Source organism: Mus musculus, chromosome 10 (genome assembly GCF_000001635.26).
Source record: "Mus musculus strain C57BL/6J chromosome 10, GRCm38.p6 C57BL/6J".
Classification (NCBI taxonomy): domain Eukaryota; kingdom Metazoa; phylum Chordata; class Mammalia; order Rodentia; family Muridae; genus Mus; species Mus musculus.
The window spans coordinates 112,903,983-112,929,685 of record NC_000076.6 but is presented as its reverse complement, the minus strand read 5'-3'; the positions used below and the strand labels follow the sequence as shown (position 1 = coordinate 112,929,685).

Sequence of the window (25,703 nt, the reverse complement as noted above, 5' to 3'; positions counted from 1 at the left end):
AGTGTAACTTTAGGAAAGTCTTCCCCCTCCTCTTTGCCTCCCCCAAACTAAGCGCACATCATTTTTATCTTGTAGCACATTTGGAGACGTATATAATCATTTCTTTACAGTCACGCTGACTTAATGGTCTTATAAGTGAGATAAATGCCTTAGGTTTATTTGATCAATATATTTGAATTATGCCTTTAGTGTCAGGATTCTAGTTGTTTTCATTCAAAGAAAGCCTCAAAGATAAACTATAGGGCAATTTGTTTCCTTGCATCATCTAGTGGATTTAAATGACAACTGCGGCAGTACTGTAAATTACTGCAAGCCAATCCTGTACGTCAAATTTTCAGTCGTATGTGGATAAACATGCCTGAAATCATTATTCGATTGATTACACAACTGGACAAGTAATTATTATTCCTCCTTTTACGTAAGAAATCATTGAAACACAGGTGAACGCATTAGTGAACGTTTAAAGCCCTAAACAAAATACCATAGCATCGTCGATAACATTTTATGAACCGGGAGAGAGAAAAAGACACAGGCAGGAATGCCAGTTGTCGCCACTGGCTCGCACAGACCAACAGTGCTCCCAGGCCAGCGAACTGCGCCAGAGCCCGAGCCCAAGCCCAGCCTCCGCGCGGAGCCAGTGCGCAGGCGCAGCACCGGGCGGAAGTGGGGGGGCGGGCCCAGACTGTCAGCGAGAGGAAGAGGCCCGAACGGCTGGGTGAGGCGCCGAGACGGTTTTCGCGGCGAGCCGGGCTCGGGTGCAGCTCAGAATCCCGAACTTGGGTGATCGTCGCAGCCGAGCGAGCGTTGGGGCTCCGGAGCGGCGGTTGCTGTCGCCGCGGACGCCGCCGTCGTCGCCGTTGCCGTCCCGGAGGACGAGGCCCGGAGAGGCCTTGCAGGCCTAGCGGAGCCCGAGTGTGCCGTGAGTAAAGCCAGCGCCCTCCGCACGGTCGCTTGCCGGTTAAGATGGAGGAGATTTCGTTGGCCAACCTGGATACTAACAAGCTGGAGGCCATCGCCCAGGAGATCTATGTAGACCTGATAGAGGATTCCTGCCTGGGCTTCTGCTTTGAGGTGCACCGGGCGGTCAAGTGTGGCTACTTCTACCTGGAGTTTGCAGACACTGGGAGCGTGAAGGATTTCGGCATCCAGCCAGTGGAGGACAAAGGCGCGTGCCGCCTCCCGCTCTGCTCCCTTCCTGGGGATCCCGGGGACGGGCCCCAGACGGAGCTGCAGCGTTCACCTCCGGAATTCCAGTAGTCACCACCTGAGAGAGGGCGACACAGTGACCAGGACAATAATAGAGACTGGTCCCCGTGGCTTTGGAGGAATAAGCTAAGTTGGAGAGAAAAAAAATTAAATCAACAAATAAAGGAAAAGCAAACAAAAGTCCCATTTACCCCCCTTCAAGATCTTAGCATTAAAATACAAAAAAAAAAAAAACCGAGAAGGCGTAAAACGAACAAAACACCCAAAGAGGAGAATTTAGGAATCCCGGTCCATTTGAAAGGGTCTCCCATGCCAGCTCTGAAATCCTGGGCAGAAGAAGGTCCAGAGGCGTCGTGCTGTATTTTGAGCTGTATAAAATACATGTGGATGTGCAAGGACCCTGAACTGTCCTCGGTACACAGGTGAGCAGCTGTGTACCCAGCCTATACAATTCTATTTGTTTCTCAGATTCTGCATCTGCCTGATGTCATGGGCCTCCTTCGAAGTTTTAGATGGTGTTGATGGTCAGGCCCTGATCAGTCAGCTTCGGTGGACTGCTCCTCTGATTTCTAAGCCTCCAATTGGGCCTCTTTGATACAAATAGAAGTCAGGTATGTGACTTAAATACTAAAAATATTAATATTCCCGTTTGAATTCGATGGGAAGCCCTTGTGCCCTTGTCTTCAAGAAGTTCCAAATCACCTGTTTTCCAAAGGTCCAGCATTTTGTGGGGACAAGGCCTTGCCTTTGGCTCATCAGAAGACCTGTCTTTCCATCCTACTGAGTGGCAAAGGTTTGGCAAAGGACAAGGTGGTTTTCAAACAGCTGAAGATTTTCTTTTGATGCTATGAGGATGAAGTGTACCTCCGCGACTGCACATCATGTCCAACTGGAAGACTCATGTCTTGAATTACATACTGCGGACATAAGTTTGGTGGGACGGTTTTTTCCTACTTTTGAGTTACTGGTGATGTAACCAGCCCATGGGTCTGACTTGATCATTATGACAGGTCGCTGCCCTCCAGTGGTACCACTGACCTACAGAAGGACATCATGGCAGAGCAGGAGGCTGTTTAAAAATTGAGCCAGGAGGGAACTTTTTTCCATCTGCCTTCAATAATGTGAATGAGTTTAATGCTAAGAGCCCTGAAACAGGCCTGGTTTACCTGGTATGGTTGCAGAATTCCTTCATCAACTGGGCAGTCAGACCTCTGCTGTGCTGATTGAGACTGTCTCCACCTTCTCTGCCCTCACAAACAGCAGTTCATCACTTGGTCCTCAGAACCTCCTTCCAGCAGGGGCTGTATATTTCTTGATGGAAAGTTGGAGGCAGGGTTAGAAGTAAAGGGGAAGTGAGTGGCATATCAAAACTGGTCTGTTTCAGTCCCTAAAATGGGGGGTTATGGAGGGTGGGAGTCCTGAGGTGAGCAGAAAAGAAAGGTGCTGCTTTATTTGAAATGTTTTCTTACCTCATTCTGTGCCCCAGTAAAGGGTCCAGCCTCATCTGTCTGGCTTGGCCATGTTCCTGTCACTGCTCCACTGCCTCTCTGGTGCAGCTCATGATTCCAGGTGCTGCTTGCCACACTAGGTTTTCTCTCGACCAATTTCAGCTCATCTTCCAGTGCTGCTCCTCCGAAGCCTACACAAGTTTCCTTTTTCCTTTTGTTGTCGTTTTCGTTTTCTAACTTTAAATTTTTATGTTGTTTTGTTTTACCTGTTTTTATGGAAGCCTTAGAGGAGAATCTCTCATGGCTCCCTCTGTTTGGATTGGAATGGGAAAATAACAAAAAAAAAAAAAAAAAAAAAAAACAACCTTTTTTTAAATTTACAAGGCAGTGTCATGTCTAAGTGTTTCTCTTATATAAGGCTGCCTTGCTAGTATATCTCCCTGCCTGTCATGAGTTCTTTCTTCCCATTGCTACTTGGATACGGCCTCTTAGGACTTACTGCAGAGCCAGGAATGCTGGCATACACAAGGAAGGAGTTGGTTCTGCTCCACATTTCTAATCCTATTGTGTATGTATCTTCCTTCTCCCAGGAGCTATTTGAAGTGTGTGGACTAATTTGGATTATACTCAAAGAGTTGAGGCAATTATAGTGCTTGAGCCTTGAGACTGTCTGTTGTTGCCTTCTCAGAGTTTTGCAGCTCAGGGTTGGGGCCTAGTTACAGTTTGGATCCTTAGTCCAAGAATTTTGAGAACGTGAGTAAAACCTTGGCAGGAGCTAAAAAATACTTAAAAGATACCTTGCTACATGAGTTCTTTAAAAACCTTCAGTGAATTGTGGAAAAACAAAAAAGCAGTGTGAGATTCCTGCTTATATAAAGTACTTGGGAAACATGAAAGGGAGAAAGGCCATGGCCCACTCACTCTTGCCTTCAGATAGGGAGCTCAAATGTGACTTTAGTTTTCTTGCCTTTTCTGGTTAGAACATAAAGATGTGGGTAGTAGTTTGGGGTAATGGGTTTGCTCATATTACTTCCCTTCTTGTTACTGCTTTTGTTTTCTGTCTCCAACATTTTCATTAGGGCTGTAGCTCCCCACTCTGTGTAGATAAAAGGTGGGTTCAGTCCAGCTATTATTGCCCTGAGGGAACAAACTACTTTTTTGGGAGCAAATGTTCTCCAGCATATAGTTGACAGTGGTTAGGAGCCCTCCCCTTCCCCTGCCCTCCTGTAACAGCAGAATCCTATCCTTCCTCTTCTGTTCATTGTATTGACCAACCAGTAATCCTATTATGTATCTGAGTGTGTGTATAGGGGGAAGGGGTTCTTTACATTTTCTGTGGTTTGTGCTTTTTTCTTCAGTAAATTAGTTCCCACCATCGCATGCCCAGGGGCCACTACCTGGCATTATCGCATGCTGGGATCATTGGGGGAGGGTAGTTTGAAATTCACCACTGTCCTTTGTTTTGGAGATTCTTATTTTTTAATAAGTAATCCGTCCTATACAAATAGCTAATTAACTCTTGTGTTCCCCCTGCCCATATGGCTGCTGGTGTAAATAAATTGCATTTTCCCATTGCTAAATGATAATAAAATTTAAAAGAAATATTTTGACTCATCTTCTTAATGGCATGTTTCCCAGGGGTTGTTGGCATAGCAAAATATTTTACCACTCTTGAATCTAGGTACTTGAATGGGAGGTACATCAAAATCCACAGAGGAACTCTGTCTAGCTTTTATTTCTCATATAATCCTTCAAATTTGGCTGTCTATTAAAGAAAAAAGTACATAAAGTTCCCTTTTTCATATGAGGTAAGAAGACAGTAAAATATAGTCCGGGCTACTAATAATGGTGCATTGTAGTAGTTTAACTTGTACAAAATTTGTTATAGTATATACGTCATCATCAAACTAACTTGACAAATGTTAAGTAGCAGAAAATGCTTCCTACCTACTGTCCCTTAGTTTGTCCCACTCCTTTAGGGTTTTTGTTTGCTTTTGAATAACATCTCTTAATTGTAATCTACAGTTTGAGCATTTCCTAGGAATTGTACATAAAATTTAGTTCTGTCCAAAGTCACCATAGTTCAAGGTGGGAAGTAGACAAGACAGAAGGCATGGGAAAGTACCAGAGTAGGAAACTTCTAGTTGAATACTCCAAATAGCCTTCTTTTCCATGATCATGAGTTGTAATTAAATGCAATTGGCCACCTAAGACCTACAGTCAAATCTGTTGAGAAATTGTTTTAAAAGAAAATGGGAAGGCTCTGTTAAAGAGCATGTGACAAGTTTACTATACAAAGTCCTAAAAATAAATCTCGATTTTCCTTAAATTTCTATTAAGTGAAATCTATATGGGAATCTACCATAACATTTTATTTAAATTACTTGATGCAGACATCCTATTTTGTAGAATTAGATTTAATATAGTCCTTTGTTTTCTAAAATGACAAAAGACCAACTATGTCCTATAGGTAGTATCTTTATTGTTAGAAAGGATATCAAATAGTTCATAGCTCTGCTGGATTTAGTAATTTCAAGTTATTTGAAGTATGGATTCAGGAAAACTTGCTCTGCAGGCATTAATGATAACTGCCCTCTGAACCTGAGTTGTCCATATCTGTTTTGTTCATTTAACAAGTAAAGAGCTGGTATCTACCTGCTTTTAAACACAATGTGAAACAAACAATGTTTCACATTAACGCTGAAAAGTTTAACACAGTGTCAGCTCTCCGCTTACCTTGAGATATAATACTTCTTTAAAAGTTTACTGTGCTGGAAAAAGTGTGTCATTCATAGTACAACAGATACATGCTCTTGATAGAACTTTGGAGGAGAATAGTAATATGATGTAATCATTGAAAATATATGGCCCAGAAAACTGAAAAGCCTTGGGATTTACTTCCAGTTGTTTCCCCAATTTTAAAACAGTTCTAGTTCTATGTGAACCTCATTGGAAATATGTGTGCTTAAAAAAAAAATTGTTAAAATTGATTTTAGAACTGAAAATGGTGTGCATCTTGCTGGCACCTGAAAGTTATTACCAGGACTAAATCCTGAAGTCATTAGATGTGACAGAAACAAACTTAAAATGCAAATAGTGTGACTCTTAAGCCAGCACTCATTTGCTGAAATAATTTAGTAAAAAATTAAATTTCTAAAACTGTGTAGTTAAGAAAAAGAAAAGAAAGCATGATTCTTAATAACTTTATGGTAGTGGATTTGAGAATGAAAATAAATGTTTAAAATACAACTTGTCAAAGTTGATTGAAGCCGGGCATGGTAGTCTTGGCTGTAACTTAGCTTCTGAAGGAGAGGTGAAATTTGATTATCAGGAGTTCAAAGGCAGCCTTAACTGTATAATGGTTTCAATCACTCTAGGTTAAGATTTATGTGAAAGTGGTGTGTAAGAATAGATAACCATGTAACAGATTTTAATTCACACTTAACAAATATTTCATATATTATGACTTTCAGAATCTCATACTGTTGTCATTCTGATCAGCTGATATAAGGGAATAGTATTAACCATAAGCGATAACAGAATCTCATTACAATTATAAATTTTATCTGCACATTAACAACTTAGTGTAGAAAAGTAACTTTTTTTTTAATGCAGGGCAGCTGTATAAATGTGTATAGGGAGAAATATTTAAAGGTAACAAAATAAATATTAGATTTAAAATCAAAACTTGTTCGTGAAATCAGAAATAAGCAAACTACCTGATATCACAGGTTTGCTGTCCTTTTAAGAGATAGGTATTTTGTAGAAATAATTATAAATATTATAATTATAAAATTTACAAATGTCCAGAGTACAAGAACAACTCATAAGAAAATATCTAAATGACCAAAAGGATATGAAAAGTTAAGTTCAGAAAAATGTAACCTAGAATCAAATGGCACAGCAGTTTATGTTATTCAATGTGATAGACTAAAATGGCGATGACCATATGAGCGCATTCCCACTGGATGCCAAGTCCTACTACAGAGATGCTCACACAGTGTATTACTACGCTTTTCACAGTAGGGAGGAAATGAAACATTACATGCCCATCAACAGATAAATGGAGAAGGAAAGTATGCTGTGGAGTGGAATTTATTGAGCTATGTATGCATCAAGATAAATTTGTTATAAGAACTGTAAGTTTATTGAAGAAAAATATGGAATTGGCATAGAAATGGGTAGAGCTGGAAAACATTAAATGAGGTAACCTAGAAAGTGTCTCATTGATGAGATAAAGGTTTTAGCAGAGGTGGGCTAGGGAGCTAATAGCCATTATGGCTTATAAAGTTGGAGGAGGAATGTTGAGAGCAAGAGAATACAAAGAAGGGAGAGAAAAGAGTACGGGGGGGCAGAGACTCAGCAGAAATGGATAAAAGGATAATCAGTTCTCAGTCATATGGAACAGATTTAAACCACAGCAAGTGTACAGCAAAGGCCTTCCTGTCTTCACCACAAAAAATGCAGGTGCATACTGCCACATTCAGCTTGCAATACAAAGTCCAAGAGACAAGTGAAAAACAAGAAATTGCACTATAAAAAATGGAGACACCATTTTGAAAGTGGCGTAATAGACCCTGTTGAAATACCTACATCCATGTGGAAAGGATGGGCAGGCATGATGCAGTGAAGTAGATAAGTAGACTTGTACCTCCCTGTCTTCAGAGAGAAGAGAGGAGAAACAGAAAAAAATGACAGCCCAGGGTGAAATAAATGAAATCTCTCAACATTGTTGTTCCTTTCCATTTCCTTCTACTGAAGTTAAGTGTGTATTAACAGTTGTCCTTTGTGACAGCTGACTCTGTCCCTCGGTAGTTTCACTAAACAAGAACTCATAACAGATATTCATTTCATTAGGAATTTCATCTGTACCCTCATACCTAATCATGTACTTAAAGGATTGTTTTCTGTAGTTAATTATTTCACCTAATGCTACTGAACTAGGATCACTTTCTTGTGAATATTATTGGGTACAGAATAAAATTGCTATAAGTGAAAAACCTTCCATGAATAACTGAATTGTAACATGAAGAAGAAAGCACCAGGGAGATAATAGCCATTACTTCAGTTCTTTCTGGCCAGTGTGTGTACCTAACCTCAGATCTCCAGTAACCTCATAAAAAGTGAGGTATAGTGACACCTGTGATCTCCAACAATAAAATGGAGAACAGTCAAGGAAAGACACCCAATATCAACCTCTACCGCACATCCCTACACTAGCAGGTACCTATACTGCACACAACGCAATATATACACACAAAATTGAATAAAAACTTGAAAAGAGTATACTGACATAGTATTGAATACAAAAGGAATAGAACTTCTAGACAAGAGAAATGTAAATAAAAATAATGGAGAAAACAGTTTAATCAAACTGATAAAAGAAGGGACAAATTAAAAAGAGACAGCTGTCACAGAACAATAACAGTTTTTAGTGTCTTGTCTCCCAATGATAAACCTACACACTGTAGTAACAGATAAAGAAGTGTGTATGGGAAGGGAGGGATGGGAGAGTGAGAAAGGAAGAGAGGGAGGAAAAGGAGAAACTTTGAAAAGAAAGATTGAAACAGGAGGAAAAGGAAAAAGGGAGGGAAGAAAGGAGAGAGGGCGGGAGGGCACTACTAATAGTGGGAGTAGAAATGGTTGTGATGAAATAATGGCTGACCACAGACATGGGGGCACAGCTCCTACTCTATAAAGTCCATGGACATGCAACCAGAGGAATTCAGTCAAAGAGAAATTACCAATATAAACATGGAAAAGTAACAGTGCAGGTCCAGTTGATGCTAAGTACAGATCACAGGTATTTCAAAATGTTGATGGCCATGAGCATACAAAGTTGAGTGGAGAGCAGTTTGCCTTTCACTACTCCTGACACCCTGGTTATTAAAGTCCAACATGAGTTTAAATACTGTTGTGAACGAAATTTACAAATTAATTAAAATATCAAATCTGCTGGCTTCAAATATGTGCAGTATTTGGGTGGGCGTAACCCAGTCACTCATTTAAGCAGGGAACTGTCAGATCATAAGTGATGGCTGTTTTAAGTAACACATAATAATACTTCGTCAAAATTGAAGGGTATGATCTTACCAAAGGAGGAAAAGATAGTCTGTTGTCATGTTATTCCTACACAAGGAGGCAGCAAACTAGGCATTGCACTTAAATACTGGCTTGACTATTTTCTGTTACTTCTAACACTGAAAATAAGAAGTTTTTGTTTTTAATGTTTGACCCATTTTGTTGAAGGCATTTAATGATGTCCCCAACCTTTAAATTTCTTGTTTGAAAATGAAACAATTTCAGCTTCTATTGTTAGGTTTGTGGTCCCTTAAAATCTAAGGTTGAACATACTGATACTGTTTGTTTTGTTTTGCTTTCATTATACAACGATGGAGATACTATTATACCTTCTCTTTGCATATTTAAAATCCAGAGATTACCAGTTACAAAAAGATAATTTTTAATTATCTTTTAAATTTTTAATTTTCCACAGATAACTTGAAATTAGAACCCAGAGGTATGCCATGGTTTTTGGAAGTTTGTAAAAGTCATAGAAGAAAAACAAGAAGTGACAATAGCAAAGGAGGAAAAAGAAAAATATAGACTTGGTGAAATAAAAACTATTTAAGCAATAATTGAGGAGGCGAGGTACTGGCTGAATTTGCAGCAGTAACAAAAATTCCAGCGTCCAACATAAGAAACAGAAAGTTCTTGAACTTTATAATCAAAATGTCTCCTAATCCTTGACCTTGTATTGATTAGTGACTAAAGATTATTTTTAATGAATATAAACATCATGTTTAAAATAATGGAGGTAGCACTATATTTCAGTCTTAGAAGTGCTGAATCCGTTTTAGCCTGAGGGAAGTGGAGGGTAACATCAGTAAATGAAGAGCTTCAAGACAGTTCTGCTGAGCACTGGAGAAGGAGTTAGGATAGAGTTGTCAGTGTAAGTCAGTGATTCTCAACCTGTGGGTCACAACCCCATTGGTGGTTATATGTTAGATATCCTGCATATAGATGTTTACATTATAATTCATAACAGCAAAATTATATTTATGAAGCAGCAACGAAAATAATTTTATGGTTGGGGGTTACAACATGAAGAACTGTATTAAAGGGTCTCAAAATTTAGAAAGGTTGAGAACCAGGGAGTAGGTGAACAACTCAGTAAGGTTTTAAGAGGTGAGTGGAGATAAGGGGGAGGTGTTTGATCTGGAGAGAGAGAGAGAGAGAGACAGAGACAGAGAGACAGAGACAGAGAGAGACAGAGACAGATACAGAGACAGAGACAGAGACAGAGACAGAGAGCGTTTAAAGGTTAGGATCATGATTTCTAATTTCATTCAGATAAATGTTTTCTTTTTTTATATTTTTTATTAGGTATTTTCTTCATTTACATTTCAAATGCTATCCTAAAAGTCCCCCATACCCTCCCCCCACTTGCCTACACCCACTCCCATTCTTGGCCCTGGCGCTTGGTATAAAGTTTGCAATACCAAGGGGCCTCTCTTCCCAAAGATGGCTGACTAGGCCATCTTCTGCTACCTATGCAGCTAGAGACACAAGCTCTGGGGATACTGGTTAGTTCATATTGTTATTTCACCTATAGGGTTGCAGACCCCATTAGCATCTTGAGTACTGTCTCTAGCTAGCTCCTCCATTGGGGGTCCTGTGTTCCATCCAACAGCTGACTGTGAGCATCCACTTCTGTGTTTACCAGGTACTGGCATCACCTCACAAGAGAGAGCTATATCAGGGTCCTTTCAGCAAAATCTTGCTGGCGTATGCGATGGTGCCTGCATTTGGTGGCTGGTTATGGGATGGATCCCCGGGTGCGGCAGTCTCTAGATGGTCCATCCTTTTGTCTCAGCTCCAAACTTTGTCTCTGTAACTCCTTCCATGGGTGTTTTGTTCCCAATTCTAAGAAGGGGCAAAGTGACCACACTTTGGTCTTCATTCTTCTTGTGTTTCATGTGTTTTGCAACTTGTAACTTGGGTATTCTAAGTTCTTGGGTTAATATCCACTTAGTGAGTACATATCATGTGAGTTCTTTTGTGATTGGGTTACCTCACTCAGAATGATACCCTCCAGGTCCATCCATTTACCTAGGAATTTCATAAATTCATTATTTTTAATAGCAGAGTAGTACTCCACTATGTAAATGTACCACATTTTCTGTATACATTCTTCTGTTGAGGGACATCTGAGTTCTTTACAGCTTCTGGCTATTATAAATAAGGCTGCTATGAACATAGTGGAGCGTGTGTCTTTATTACCAGTTGGAACATCTTCTGGATATATGCCCAGGAAAGGTATTGTGGTATCCTCAGGTAGTACTATGTCCAATTTTCTGACGAATCGCCAGACTGATTTCCAGAGTGGTTGTACAAGCTTGCAATCCCACCAATAATGGAGGAGTGTTCCTCTTTCTCCACATCCTTGCCAGCATCTGCTGTCACTTGAATTTTTCATCTTAGCCATTCTGACTGGTGTGAGGTGGAATCTCAGGGTTGTTTTGATTTGCAAACTCTTCTCAATGATAAAAGAATCTCTGGTGGAATCACCATGCCTGACATAAAGCTGTACTACAGAGCAATTATGATAAAAACTGCATGGTACTGGTATAGTGACAGACAAGTAGACCAATGGAATAGAATTGAAGACCCAGAAATGAACCCACACACCTATGGTCACTTGATCTTTGACAAGGGAGCTAAAACCATCTAGTGGAAAAAAGACAGCATTTTCAACAAATGGTGCTGGCACAACTGGCTGTTATCATGTAGAAGAATGCGAATTGATCCATTCCTATCTCCTTGTACTAAGGTCAAATCTAAGTGTGTCAAGGAACTTCACATAAAACCAGAGACACTGAAACTTATAGAGAAAGTGGGGGAAAGCCTTGAAGATATGGGCACAGGGGGAAAAAATTCCTGAAGAGAACAGCAATGGCTTGTGCTGTAAGATAGAGAATAGACAAATGGGACCTCATAAAATTACAAAGCTTCTGTAAGGCAAAAGACACCGTCAATAAGACAAAAAGGCCACCAACAGATTGGGAAAGGATCTTTACCTATCCTAAATAAGATAGGGGACTAATATCCAATATATATAAAGAACTCAAGAAGGTAGACTCCAGAAAATTAAATAACCCTATTAAAAAATGGGGCTCAGTGCTAAATAAAGAATTCGCCCCTGAAGAATACCTAATGGCTGAGAAGCACCTGATAAATGTGTTCTTAACATAAAATCTGTCTTCCCCTTGCCTATCATTTTGTGTTTGCTATTTCTTGGAATTGTCAGTAGATGATAAACCTTTACTGACATAGACTCTTTACTTTTGAAGTGAAGAAATGATAAGTAAAAAGATCATTCCAAGGATTATTATTCCATTCCAATTTCTTGTATGTGTGTGGTTAATGGTACATATGTCAGATGAAGTGTTCCTGGTCCCCCAGCCCGCAACCCCTCTTTTTTTTCTCTCTCTCTGTCCCTCTTCAAACACACACACACACAGGCAAGCACACACACACACACACACACACATACACACACACACACACATACACACACACACACACACACACACACACACACACACACACACACACACAGGTTTTAATTTTAGGATAGCCCTGAAATAGGGAGTTCATAGTAATTTACTTCATAAGCTTTTTTATCTTGATGCTGTGTGAATTATTATAGAACAAGTCCTGCTTAGCAACCAGCTCCTTCTGCAGTGTGAAGCTATTCATGTCGGACTCTTGAATATTCCCCTTACAGATAAATTTTCATCCTGAAGTAAAATCGCTTTTGTGATTTCTTCTTGGTTTTGTGTTCAACAAGTATTTATAATGTCACCTGGAAATGTTCTTTATGATCCAGTGTGTTATTTCTCTCAAATTTCACATTTTCTACTTCAGGGGAAAAGCTAGTATGCTTTTCACTTTCAGTATAATGGGTCTTTCGAATCTTGTTTACATTTGGGCTAGAGAGACGGCTCAGCTGTCCAAGGCTAGGCTCGCAGCCAAAAATAGAAGAATCTTGCTTACTTTAGAAAACTTGGTGCCTTTTGAGCTTATATAAATCCTCAGTCATGGTTTGGTGTTGCACAATATATCATTATATCCTTCTGTATCCCAGAAAGATATCAGAGATAGATGACTGACTGACAAACAGACAGACCAACCAACAGACAGACCAATGGCTTACAGTGTGTGGTTCAGATAGTCCAACAATGGATATCTCCAAATGTGAGGGCCAAGAGTGCAGTAGCTCTTTAGTTTAGGAAGCTGGATGTCACAGCTGGTCATCAGTCTGTGCCAGAGTCTTGAAGAAGTCGGCTCTAATGTCAGCCAAGGAACAGCCTTGCTGAGAAAGTGAGAGCAAGCAGGCAAAGGAAGTTTCCTTTTCCATGTCTTTTATGTAAGCTTTCAGCCGAGGGTGTGGCCCAAATTCGAGGTGAAGCTTCTCACCTCAGATGATCTGAATCAAAGGTCATCGTCCCACCTCAGAGGTTCAGGTTAGATGTAGATCTTCCCCACTTTAAATGCTTGAGCGAAGCAAAACTTTCTTTCACAGGTGTTCCCAGACACAGTCAAGTAGAAACCCAAGACTAGGCCTCGCAACGTTTCCATTTTCTTTCTATTATGAATAGGGTGACTGTGAACAATGCCAAACAAGTATTTGTAAAGCATGATGTTGAACCCTATGCATAAATGCCAAAGTATATAGTATATAGTATAGCTGAGTTACTTGGAAGATTGAATTTTAGCTTTTTGAAGGTTCTCCACACTGATTTCCAGAGTGTCTACTACACCAGTTTGCATTTCGGTTCCTCCTTCTCCACAAACTTGCCAGCGTCCACTGGGAGATGCTTGGTTGATATTAGCCATTCTAACTGAGGTGAGATGAAAACTCAGCTACACCTGCTCCTTTTGAGTAATTATCATCTAGGTCACACTTTCAATAATGATTTTGAAGCCGAAAGATCTCTCTGCCCATACAGTATGCCATACAGATATTTAAGCCATGTTATTAATTGCTGAAGAAATAAAGTTTTCACCGTTCTTTTGACTGACATATAGTAGAAACTCAAAACATATGCATCCGAGATCTATTGTTATTTTCCAGGAAGATCTTTAGAGGCAAAAGTCAAGTTGATAAAAACCAAACAAAACAAAAATATTCTTGAAGCTGCTAGGGATGCAGCTTAATCAGAAAGTATTTGCACAGCACAAAGCCCCGCATGCCATCCATGCACCTAAATCAATGCTATGCTGACATGTATTACATCTTGGTTAGAACTTGAAGGCATGCTTTTGTGTTAAACAAGCTACATACAAAACTCAGCCTACTGCAATTATTTCTCCATTCTATTGCCAGGGCTTTAGTCCAAACTTTCCAGTTGCATTATTTCATCCTTTTTCATGTTCTATACTCTGTGTGATTAGTCATTAAATTACATTTCTTTCTCCAGTTTGTCTTATATCCATTTATTTCTTCTAATGTTCCAGTGTTATCTTTACCAGGCTGGAAGCCATACCCAAATTACCTCCATGTTTCCTCCTGTGGGTCTAACCATTCCAGGCCCTTGCTGCTCAAATCAGAAGCCAACTTGCCCTCTCTAGTTCTTAAAGAATAAACTGGGTCTGCTCCATTCTTACATTACTTACTCCACACAAAGTGACTCTTCCCAGTCTACCTCAGTTTTACAGCTCTGCCCTCCATCCTATCTACCTTAAACCTATTCTGTAGAGATACTCTTTTCTTCATTAAAGTATATACATATATTAAACTTACACATATTATATATTATTTTATATAATAAATATATAATGTATATACAATATAATGTGTTTTATTATATATCATATATGTGATATATAGTATGTGTGTGTGTGTGTATACATGTTGTTGTTGTTTTTGGCTTTGAACACACTGTACAATCTTCTTAATTCTGTCACTGCCTGATTTATAGGCAGACATCCCACACTCCTCAACTTGGGCAAGTGAAATTGTAAGTTACTACATTTATACCTTAGCTCTCCCATTTTCCTGTCTCCTAGAAGCTCCACCAGCTACTTACAAGGCAAGCCTGACATGGTTTCCATTAAAACTCCTTTGTGTTCATCATCCCACAGGTTTGAACTCCAATCATGTTTTCTTGACTTCCACACAGTTCTATTGTAACTTTACTCTTACTACATTAGGAGTCTCAACTTTCACTGCATTGGATACATGAATATATTTTCTCCACTCCTGTAGATTAGGGATTATAAAATACAGTGAATCCAAAGTACAGTACAGAAACGAATTTATTGAGATGGGACTAAGAACAGCACTAGATGTATAAGCCAGAGTTATATAGCTTTTGAATGAAATCCACAACTTAGATGGCAAAGCAAGACATGCATGCACCAGGAAAGTAAATTATTTTTCATCTTCAATCATATATCATGGTCTTGTGCTTTATTTCAAATAATATATCAAATAATAAACACTGGAAAATAATTATAAAACCTCTCTTGCATTCTAGATTCTAAAAGCAGTCAGCATGGGAATAACATGCTTATGAAATCTCACTTATTTCCTAATTTAAAGATAGAATAGCAGCTTCCTCAGGATTGGACTGTAAGTGATAGAATGTGATGTCCATTTATCATGGTAAGTTATTTATAAGGTGAGCAAATTTGCAGGATGCAGTTTTGGAGCCTCCATCTCATTTCTACTGTTTGCTTTTCTTGTTTTCTAATTGTTTCATTTTGTGCAGTTGATTGTTTTAGAGACAGCATCTCGTGCTGCAGGTGAGCTTAGCTCAAACTTGCTGTAATCCTTTTCACCTCAGCCCTCTGAGTACAGGGTTCCAGGCACATGCCACCAAGCCCAGCTAACGAATCTTCTGTTACAGATCCTTGGTTGTGTCAGTTGCCAGAGGGTACGAAATAAGGACTGTACCAAAAATGAAGGTAAATTCCAACCAGACAGAAGTCACTGTCTCCTTCCCTGGCTCTTCCCTCCACCAAAAAAGGAGTGACCTGTGTTGCCACAGAACTACACTCTTTTATTTTAAATAGCATGGATGGTGATATCAGTTTGAATAGAGTAAGATCAAGAAGACAGAACAGGGAAACACAAATGAACATTTGCAGGCTTTTGCAGCGGGTTAAGTCGTTATACAAAGAACTTGAACTTGACCGTGCACTACTTTAGTATGCTCTATAATATATGGTCAGTTTGTGTAGAATAGAAGGCACATAAAAGATTTAATAAAGAGTGAGTTTTGATGCTCGTAAAATATTAAAAAATGATTCTCAAGGTATGGTGTGCTGAATGTGCAGAATTTTATGCTTTTACATTGAGCTCTGTGTGTAATGGATTATTTACCATTTTATAGGTATGCTCATCCATAGAATTGTCACTTTGTTTTTACCATTTTTTCCACTGATAGAAAAAATAAAATTTAAAAACACTTGGACACTTCCTTATTCTATAATAATTTCAAAGAACTACTTCTTGGAGGAATGAAAGTTAGAAAACAAATACATTAGTGCATACTTGCATAGTAAAAACCATTTTCTCTTAGAAAAAATCATGGTTGTAACCCCTAATCGTGATTCAACGAAAAAAAAACCTGATATTCTTATAATATTTTTCAATGACTGTAAGAGTGTACTTCCTTAGAGTCCTTGAGAAATGAAAAACTATAAATTTAAATTTTTAACTTTGCACATATAATGCATCTGTGCCCATACCAATTTAGAGTTCTCTTCCTACTACTAATATTATTGAAATAAATATATATTTTATAGGAGGTATAACCAGTGTTCTCATTTAGATTAAATAACAATTAGGATGAATTTAACTGACTGAACATAAGTCTGGGTTTCTTTATAATATTCCATCCCTAGGTTCTACAATATTCTATATGAAAAATGGATACTTTGGAGTATTTGTTGTTCTTTTATGGTTAAGTTCTTGGGATAATATAGTTTGTCTACACTATGAGTTAACCTTACTTTTATTTCATACAAACACTACAATTGAAAGGCATCAAACATTTGAAGCAATTGTACATCATTTTGTAGTTATTAATGATATTAGTGTGTGACAGGATCCCCAGTTTGCCAGACTTTTCATAACAGAAAAATCAAATACAATAAATTAAATATTATAACCTCATTAACTCCTAATTGTCAAGTCTGAACCACTTTTAAGTCTTTTCTGCGTTAATATCATAATTGGGATATGAAGAAGAGCCAGTGAGCAGTGGGAGTTCAGCTTATCTTTGCTTGAACATCTTGAGTATAAGACAAGCACCTTTCTCTCTGATCAACTAGTCATGGTCTTATCCTTGGTACTTCTTTTTTAGGCCACTGAGAGTTTTAAAATGTAAAATTCATTATCAGAAATGATGGAAATGTAGTTTCATTAAAATCGTCTTATTTCCTAGTTTTATATATTTATTGATAAAACTATAGTTATTGACAAAACTATAATGCATTCTTAAATTATTTCTCTAAAAAGAAACAAAAGACACAACAAATCCCTTATAATGAGAAAAATAAAATAAAAACCATATCCAAAGAGAGCAATAAAAAAACAAAACACCACCAAACTGTGACAAACACACACACACACACCAGACAATGGAATCCAAATATATGTTGGTCAACTACTCCTGAATGTAAGGCCTGTCTTGGTGCAGGATGTTTTATCACACTGTGAACCCCAAGATTGTGATATTTACTGGGGTGGTGGGTGGAGGGAGGAATTGTTTCTAGTTATGATGTGGCTCAACCCTTAGTACACACATTTAATCCCAAACCATGAAAGCAAAGTTAGTTTGTAGAAGGAAGCACCCCTGTTTGAGGCAGGTTTGAGAGGACAGTTTCAGAGACACGGGTTGAAGACCGAACAAGCTAGACATAGATGGAGACAGAGTGAATCAGAGAATGAGAAGGAGCCAGAAGATGGGAACAGGTTGTCAGAATAAGTATGAAGCCAAGCAGAGCAAAGAGTCCAGAGGCTGAGAGAGAAGCCACATTGAATCAGTCAGCTTGGAGAGGAGTTTGAGCCAGAACAGCTGAGGTGAGTCAGCTAGAGAGAGTTCAGCAAGAACCAGAAAGTGTGGGCATATTCAACAGCTAAGCCTCAGAGACTGAAAACGTTCTAGGCCTAGATAAGATTTTGCAGAGGTTGAAGTTTCCAGGACTATACACCTAGGTTAGCAGACAGAGACAGTAAGCCCCCAAGAGGACAGCTTCAGATGAATGAAGGATACTTTCACAGATATACCCAGCATCATTCTACTGGAGAAAACCAACTCTTCTCTCTCCCACCAGATATAGGTGACAATTCAGCTGTTAACCTTTACTGAAGTTACGAGCCTTTCATTAACTATTTAAAGATAAAATAGAATAAGATAAAACAAAATCTATCACACCACAGTTGGGCAAGACAATAAATAAATAAACAAATAAATAGAAATTAAAAACAAAACAAGAGAAGGCACAAGAATCAGAAACAAACTGATTTCCATACTCATGAATCCCATAAAAACACAAAATTTGAACCCACAATCACAGAGGACCCGGTGGAAACTCCTGCAGGTCGGGTGCAGGCTGCCTCAGTCTCTGTGAGTTCATATAAGCTTGTCCCAGGTTGATTTAAAAGGACTTGATTTCTTGGTGTCCACCCCAACCTCTCTGTTCTTACACCTTTTCTGCCTCATCTTCTTTGGGGTTGACTGGGCTCTCATTGGAGGGATTTGATTGTGATAAACCATGGAGGGCTGAGTGTTCCAAGGTCTCTCACTCTCTGCAGAATGTCTGGCTGTGGGTCTTTGAATTTGTTCCCATCTGCTACAGGAGAAAGCTTCCCTGAGGATGGTGGAACAAGGCACTGATGTATAAGTATAGCAGAATATTATTAGGAATAGTTTTATCACTGCATTATTTTAGACAAGTATTATTTGGTTCCACCGTAGGTGCCTGAACCATCTCATCTCAGGTTCTAGGTCACCCAAGCAGTGTCAGGTATGGATTCCATCTCTTGGAGTGGTCCTTAAATCACATCACTTATTGGTGACTTGTTCCCTGAGCTTTGTGCCACCATTGCCTCAGCACATCTTGCAGACAGGACATTATTGCCGATAAGGACATGACTGCCCTGGTGTATATGTTTCTCTTTTGAAAGCATGCAAAGGAAGTTTCTGTAAATAAAGATGCTGGGATGTAGGCGTGAAAGCTCTATGTAAACACCATCTCAACATCTCCACTTTTAATGAGTTGTACAGATGTTGTCTTCAATAATGGGCCTTTGCTATCTGTCTATGGAGAGCAGCCCATGGTCCTGGCAAAAGCCTGGGTTGTTTGGGGATTTCAGTAAGGCCCCTTCAGCTAACAACTCAATTAGACATGTAATCCAATCCTTTTATGGAAAGCTTCGTTTGCGAAAAAGAAATACCCAGCTGGGACTCTGTCTATCTCATTTGACAGTTTCATTTAGATGATCTCCATGTATGTATACAGTTTTGGAAGTTGCTACTATATTAGTTCCCATTGTGCACATCAAATATCCCCCAGTTTTAGCTGTCACTCCTTATATTCCCTCTCACCACTCTCTCCTCTCCTGTTCCCCACTTGAGCCTCCCATTCCACACAGCCTTCATCTGTTCATAGCTATCTGTTCTAGTTCCCTTTCCTAACCAGATCTATCTGTTCCTTTTACTCCCCTACTCTATAACTACCCTCTGTGGCTCTATGGATTGTAGCCTGGTTATCATTGTCTTCACAACTAATATCCATATATATGCAAATTTATATATATATCACATTTGTCTTTCTGATTCTGGGATATCACCCTCAGGAATGTCTTTTCTAGTTCCATCTGTTTGCCTGCAAATTTCCTAATGACATATTTTTAATGGCTGAATAATATTCGATTGTGTAAATGCACCACACTTTCTTTACTCTTCTTTTGAAGGACATCTAGGTGTTTCTGGCTATTATGAATTGAGCAGCAATGAACATGATTGTGCAAATTTCTTGGTGGTAGGATGAAATATCCTACCACAATATATATTCTGCACAATAGCACCAGCTTTGTTTGTGTATCTTTGAATCGATTGTACAGGAGCTTCCTTTATTGTAATGGCTTAATGCTTATTTGAGGACTCTACAATTTGGACCAAAGGGGCAATCTGAAGTGATCCGTGAGAAATGTATATAAAAATCTGTTCTGAAGCCGGGCAGTGGTGGTGCACGCCTTTAATCCCAGCACTCCACTAAGGAGGCAGAGACAGGTGGATTTCTGAGTTCGAGGCCAGCCTGGTCTACACAGTGAGTTCCAGGACAGCCAAGGCTATACAGAGAAACCCTGTCTCAAAAAAAAAAAAAAAAAAAAAAAAAAAAAAAAACCACCACCAACAACAAAACAAACAAACAAACAAAAACCTTTGTTCTGTTTATCTCTTGTAGTACATCAATAAAAGTATTTTGAACTTCTGTCAAATTCTGTGATGAGTGACCTTCAACCTGACCAGATCCAGAATGGCCTGGGAGACACACCCATGGGCATGTTGTGATGGGACATTTCCACAATGGAATCCTCACCCTAAGTGGGAGTGGCCCAAGCCCATGGACTGGGGTCCAAGTCTGAATAAAAAGGAGAAAGTAAGATACCCATCACCACCCATCCCTTTCCACCTCCTGACAGTGACTGCACTGTGACCAGCTGCCTTGAGCTCTAGCCATAATAACTTCCTTGCCACGGTGGACTATACCCTAAAATAATGAGCCAGAATAATCATTTACCTCCTTACACTGCTTCTCTTGTTTTCCCCCATTAATTTATTCATTGATTTCACAGCCTGATTGAAGGCCCCCTCCTTCCTCTCTTCTCAGTCCCACCCTCACACCCTCAACCCCATTCCTCCCCACCCCACCCCCTGTTATACATCAGTTGACAGCAGGACTGAAAGGGATCCAAAGGCCCACAACAGAGTCAGAGATAGCCCCCGCTCCATTTGTTAGGGAACTTTATGTTCCACATGAACAACAAGTTGCCCATTTGCTACATACATGTAAGGGGCCTACTTTAGCCCCTTTGGTTGGTGGTTCAGTCTCTGTGAGACACCATAGGTCCAGGTAAGTGGACTCTGTGGGTTTTCTTGTAATGTTCTTTACCCATCTGGCTCCCTGATTCCTTTCCCCCACTCTTCCACAAGACACCTGAGTTCTGCCTATTGTTTGGCTGTGGGTCTCCGTCTGATTCCATCAGCTGCTGGATGAAGCCTCTCAGATGAGAGCTGTGCTAGGCTCCTGTCTGCAAACAGAGCAGACAGAGTAACATTAAGAGTGTCAGGGGTTGGCTCTCTCCCATGGGATGGTTCTCAAGTTGGGTCAGTCATTGGTTGGACATTCCCTCAATGTTCCATCTTTATCCCTGCCCATCTTGTAGACAGGGCAAATTTTGGTTCAAAGGTTTTGTGGGTGGGTTAGTATCCTCCCTCTACTGGAAGTCCAACCTGGCTATAGAAGGTAGCCACTTCTGCCTCCATATCCCCAGCTGCTAGAAGTCTCAGGTAGGGTCAGCCCCCTAGACTCCTGGGATCCTGCCTGTCCTAAGTCCCCAGATTGTCCCAGAGATGCCCTCCCTCATCGTTATCCATTCTCTCTCCTCCCCCTTCACTCCTCCTCCAAGATCTCCCCACACCTGATTTCCATCTCTGTTTCTCACTCCCACCCAGTTCCTCCATCCACCTTCGATATCTATTTTATAATCTCCCTCTGAGTAAGATTCAAGAATCCTTCCTTGGGACCTCCTGTTACTTAGCTTCTTTGGATCTGTGGATTATAGCATAATTATCTTATAACTTATGGCTAATATCCATTTATAAGTGAATACATACCATGTGTATCATTTCTGAGTCTGGGTTACCTCACTCAGGATGATGTATTCTACTTCTTCCCATATGCTTGCAAAATTTCATGATGTCTTTATTTTTAATAGCTGAGTAGTATTCCATAGTGTAAATGTACTACATTTTCTTTATCCATTCCTCTCTTGTAGGTTGTTTCCAGTTTCTAGCTATTACAGAAAATCAGCTATGAATATAGTTGAGCAACTGTTGTTATGGAATGGTGGGCTCAACCCATTGTGTGTCTGTCTGTCTGTCTGTCTGTCTGTCTGTCTGTCTGTCTGTCTGTCGAGTGGTGAGGGTTGAGGGTGGGGTGTACTCCATGCTGGTTATCCTGAGTTCTATCAGAAAGCAAGCTGAGCAAGCCACGAGGATAAAGCCAGTAAGCAGCCCTCCTTCCCCATCAGTACTTCAGCTCCTGCCTTTGGGTTCCTGTCCTGACTTCCTTTGGTGAGGAGAATTGATGATATGAGTGTGTAATGGCTATTCCTGATTGTCAATGTGACCATATCTGGAATTAACTACAATCCAGAATTGGAAGGCTCACCAGTGATTCTAATCTGGAGGCTGGGAGATACAAGTTTCTGACCTGGATCTTGGCATGGAGATCTTGAGGAATAGTGGCTATAAATTCCAGAAGAAGGGGAGATCTCTGAGTTCAAGGTCATCAGGGATTAAAGGTGTGATGGCACACACCTTTAATCTGGGCCACATCTCCTGCTAGAGACCTACATAAAGACATTGGAAGAAGGAAGATTTACTCTCTCTTCTTTGCCTGCTCACCTTGTGGGACTGAGCAATTGCTAGATCCTTGGACTTCCATTCACAACTGCTGCTGACCATTGTTGGGAGTTTGACTCTGTAAGTCATCAAATTTCCTTACTATATAGAGGCTACCCATAAGTTCTGGACTCTAGAGAACCCTGACTAGTACAGAGTGCAAGCCAAATACACCCTCTGCTTCCCATGTTACTTTTTATATTAGCAACAGTAACATAACCTAAACATACCAGGTGGTCTTTTGTTTTGTTGTTTGTTTGTTTTGCTTTGTTTCCTTTTGGTTTGGTTTTGTTTTGTTTTGTTTTCTTTTTGGTCTTCCCTTCCTTCCTTCCTTCCTTCCTTCCTTCCTTCCTTCCTTCCTTCCTTCCTTCCTTCCCTCCCTCCCTCCCTCCCTCCCTCCCTCCCTCCCTCCTTCCTTCCTTCCTTCCTTCCTTCCTTCCTTTCTTCCTTCCTTCCTTTCTTTTGGAACGGCCATACATACCTTGAACTTTTAAACATCCTGTAGTAGCCTTCTGAGTGCTAGTGGGCATATTCTACTATGTCTAGACTACAAATTTGTTATTGACTAGGCCTGCTCTTTTGTTTATAATTTACTCAGTATCCTCATGCTGTTTATTTGGCTTCAGTTGTGTTTTTCCAAATAAACATACTGTTCATGGGGGGAAAAAGCCAATTGTAATTTTTTGGTTTTGTTTTTAAATGAGTGGGGAAACATGCCACTATTTGACAACTTCATTTCACCAAGCTGTTCATCTCCAAAGTTATTAGGGTTATTTGTTTCTGAATATGTGCTAGATTGATGGCAAAATTTAAAAAAAATATATATCATTGCAAACTGGCTACGTGCACATTTCATTAACACTCCTGATTAACACTCCTGTACTCTGTGGCCAGCCGAAGTGTTCCAAAAGTAGTTAATAATTAACTTTCAATATAAAATAGAATATAATCAACTTTCAATATAAAATAGAATATGTGCAAATTTGCTTCTTGAATTTTTAAAACTAACAAATTTATTGAAAATTTATGAATAAAGTGCTTGATATTCCCACTACCTCCTTTAATTTTTAAAAAAATTTACAATTATTATCATTATAAGTGTGTGTGTGTGTGTGTGTGTGTGTGTGTGTGTGTGTACAGACACCATTCAATGTGTGTGTAGAGGTCAAGGGATATCTTTCAGAGTCAGTTCTCTCTTTCTACGATAGCCCTAGGGATCCAACTCAGGTTGGGAGCTTCTTGTAGCAAGTGCTTTCTGAGCTAAACTATCTCACTGACATGTAATCTCCTCTTGGTGCCTTCACAATTGATCTTTTCTTCTCCAGCTTGCATTTATCCATTCTGTTGGTTTTGGGTAGTATTGCTGATGGCCTCTGTTTTACTTCTGGGCCTATTGTTGGTATTAAAGCTTCTATTATTGGCAGACAATGTGCTTAGTTTGGGGGAAAACTGTTTACTTCTTTTAGTTTTAGTGGAAAATGTGAACATTAACCATAATTCTATGACAACTTAGCAGAACCCACAGACTAAGAGAATACTAAGAGAATCCCCACTCCCCTCAGAATTTGATCATCAATTCTGAAAAACAAAATTCTTTGCTTTAACATAGGGCTGTATTAGTTTGCTAGAGCTACCAAACAAACAAACAAACAAACAAATAAACAAACAAACAAATGAAATCACAGAGTGAGACCAAGAGCATAAAGAAAATTAGAGGCAACAGAGAAAAGACACAACACAAATTGTGTAGTTGTACATTTTCTCTTTATATAGAAGTACAAGCATAAAACTATCACTTTGCCATTGTACTAATTTGAATCAAGGTCTGATATAGCATTTTTGTTAACAATCCTGCAACAACAGAGAAACTAAGATTACTAAGATTTTAGAATCCGCAAGATACGCCATGAAAAAACCTTATGATCAAGCTATGAGTCTTGATATTGGCAAACCTAAGATTTTCTACTCTGCATTTTGTACAGTAAAACGAAGAAACAGACTGGAGAAGTGTGGAGAAAGCCCTTGTGAGAATCATGTTCACAGATGTTCCCATGCAATGGTGTGAGAATCTGGAGAATCTAACCACCCATCTTACATTTAGAATCCTAGAGGGAAGGGAACACACATGGATAAGTGCAGGGTTTTTAAAATATTTTTATTAGGTATTTTCCTCATTTACATTTCCAATGCTATCCCAAAAGTCACCCATGCCCTCCCCCCCCACTCCCCTACCCACCTACTCCCACTTTTTGGCCCTGGCATTCCCCTGTACTGGGGCATATAAAGTTTGCAAGTCCAATGGACCTCTCTTTCCAGTGATGGCTGACTAGTCGGCCATCTTTTGATACATATGCAGCTAGAGTCAAGAGCTCCGGGTACTGGTTAGTTCATATTGTTGTTCCACCTATAGGGTTGCAGATCCCTTTAGCTCCTTGGGTACTTTCTCTAGCTCCTCCATTAAGGGCCCTGTGATCCATCCAATAGCTGACTGTGAGCATCTACTTCTGTGTTTGCTAGGCCCCGGCATAGTCTCACAAGGGACAGCTATATCTGGGTCCTTTCAGCAAAATCTTGCTAATGTGTGCAATGGTGTCAGCATTTGGAAGATGATTATGGGATGGATCCCCGGATATGGCAGTCTCTAGATGGTCCATCCTTTCATCTCAGCTCCAAACTTTGTCTCTGTAACTCCTTCCATGGGTGTTTTGTTCCCAATTCTAAGAAGGGGCAAAGTGTCCACACTTTGGTCTTCTTTCTTCTTGAGTTTCATGTATTTAGCAAATTGTATCTTATATCTTGGGTATCCTAAGTTTCTGGGCTAATATCCACTTATCAGTGAATACATATTGTGTGAGTTCCTTTGTGATTGGGTTACCTCATTCAGGATGATGCCCTCCAGGTCCATCCATTTGCCTAGGAATTTCATAAATTCATTCTTTTTAATATCTGAGTAGTACTCCATTGTGTAAATGTACCACATTTTCTGTATACATTCCTCTGTTGAGGGGCATCTGGGTTCTTTCCAGCTTCTGGCTATTATAATAAATGTCCATTTGTTGTGCCTTTTATTTTCCTCATAGATGGTTAGATAATCTCACCATGAAATCAATGACTTAATATGTAACTTCATTGTTTTCCCATACAGAAACAAAAATGTAAAACTTGTTGAAAAAAATTTTTCCTAAATAAAAAAAAATATAATTTACGCATTATTAGCTGAGTAAGATGAAAGCTTAATATCAATATCAGATAACACCATTGAGAGTTAACATATGTAATATGAAGATTTAAAATTTGATTATTAAATTGCTAATATTAATTACTATCATTAACTATAATC

General features: G+C 39.5%; 1 protein-coding gene across 1 annotated transcript; it reads left to right on the top strand.

Moving 5' to 3' along the window:
- Positions 1-659: 659 nt before the first annotated feature.
- Atxn7l3b (ataxin 7-like 3B) lies at positions 660-4,258 on the top strand. The gene has a single exon (NM_001033474.2). The coding sequence runs from the start codon at positions 964-966 to the stop codon at positions 1,255-1,257; it is 294 nt and encodes a 97-aa protein (NP_001028646.2). The 5' UTR covers positions 660-963; the 3' UTR covers positions 1,258-4,258.
- The last annotated feature ends 21,445 nt before the right edge of the window (positions 4,259-25,703 follow it).

Bases quoted from the DNA above. Each gene is read 5' to 3' on its own strand.
- Atxn7l3b (NM_001033474.2), top strand. From the start codon at position 964: ATGGAGGAGATTTCGTTGGCCAACCTGGATACTAACAAGCTGGAGGCC.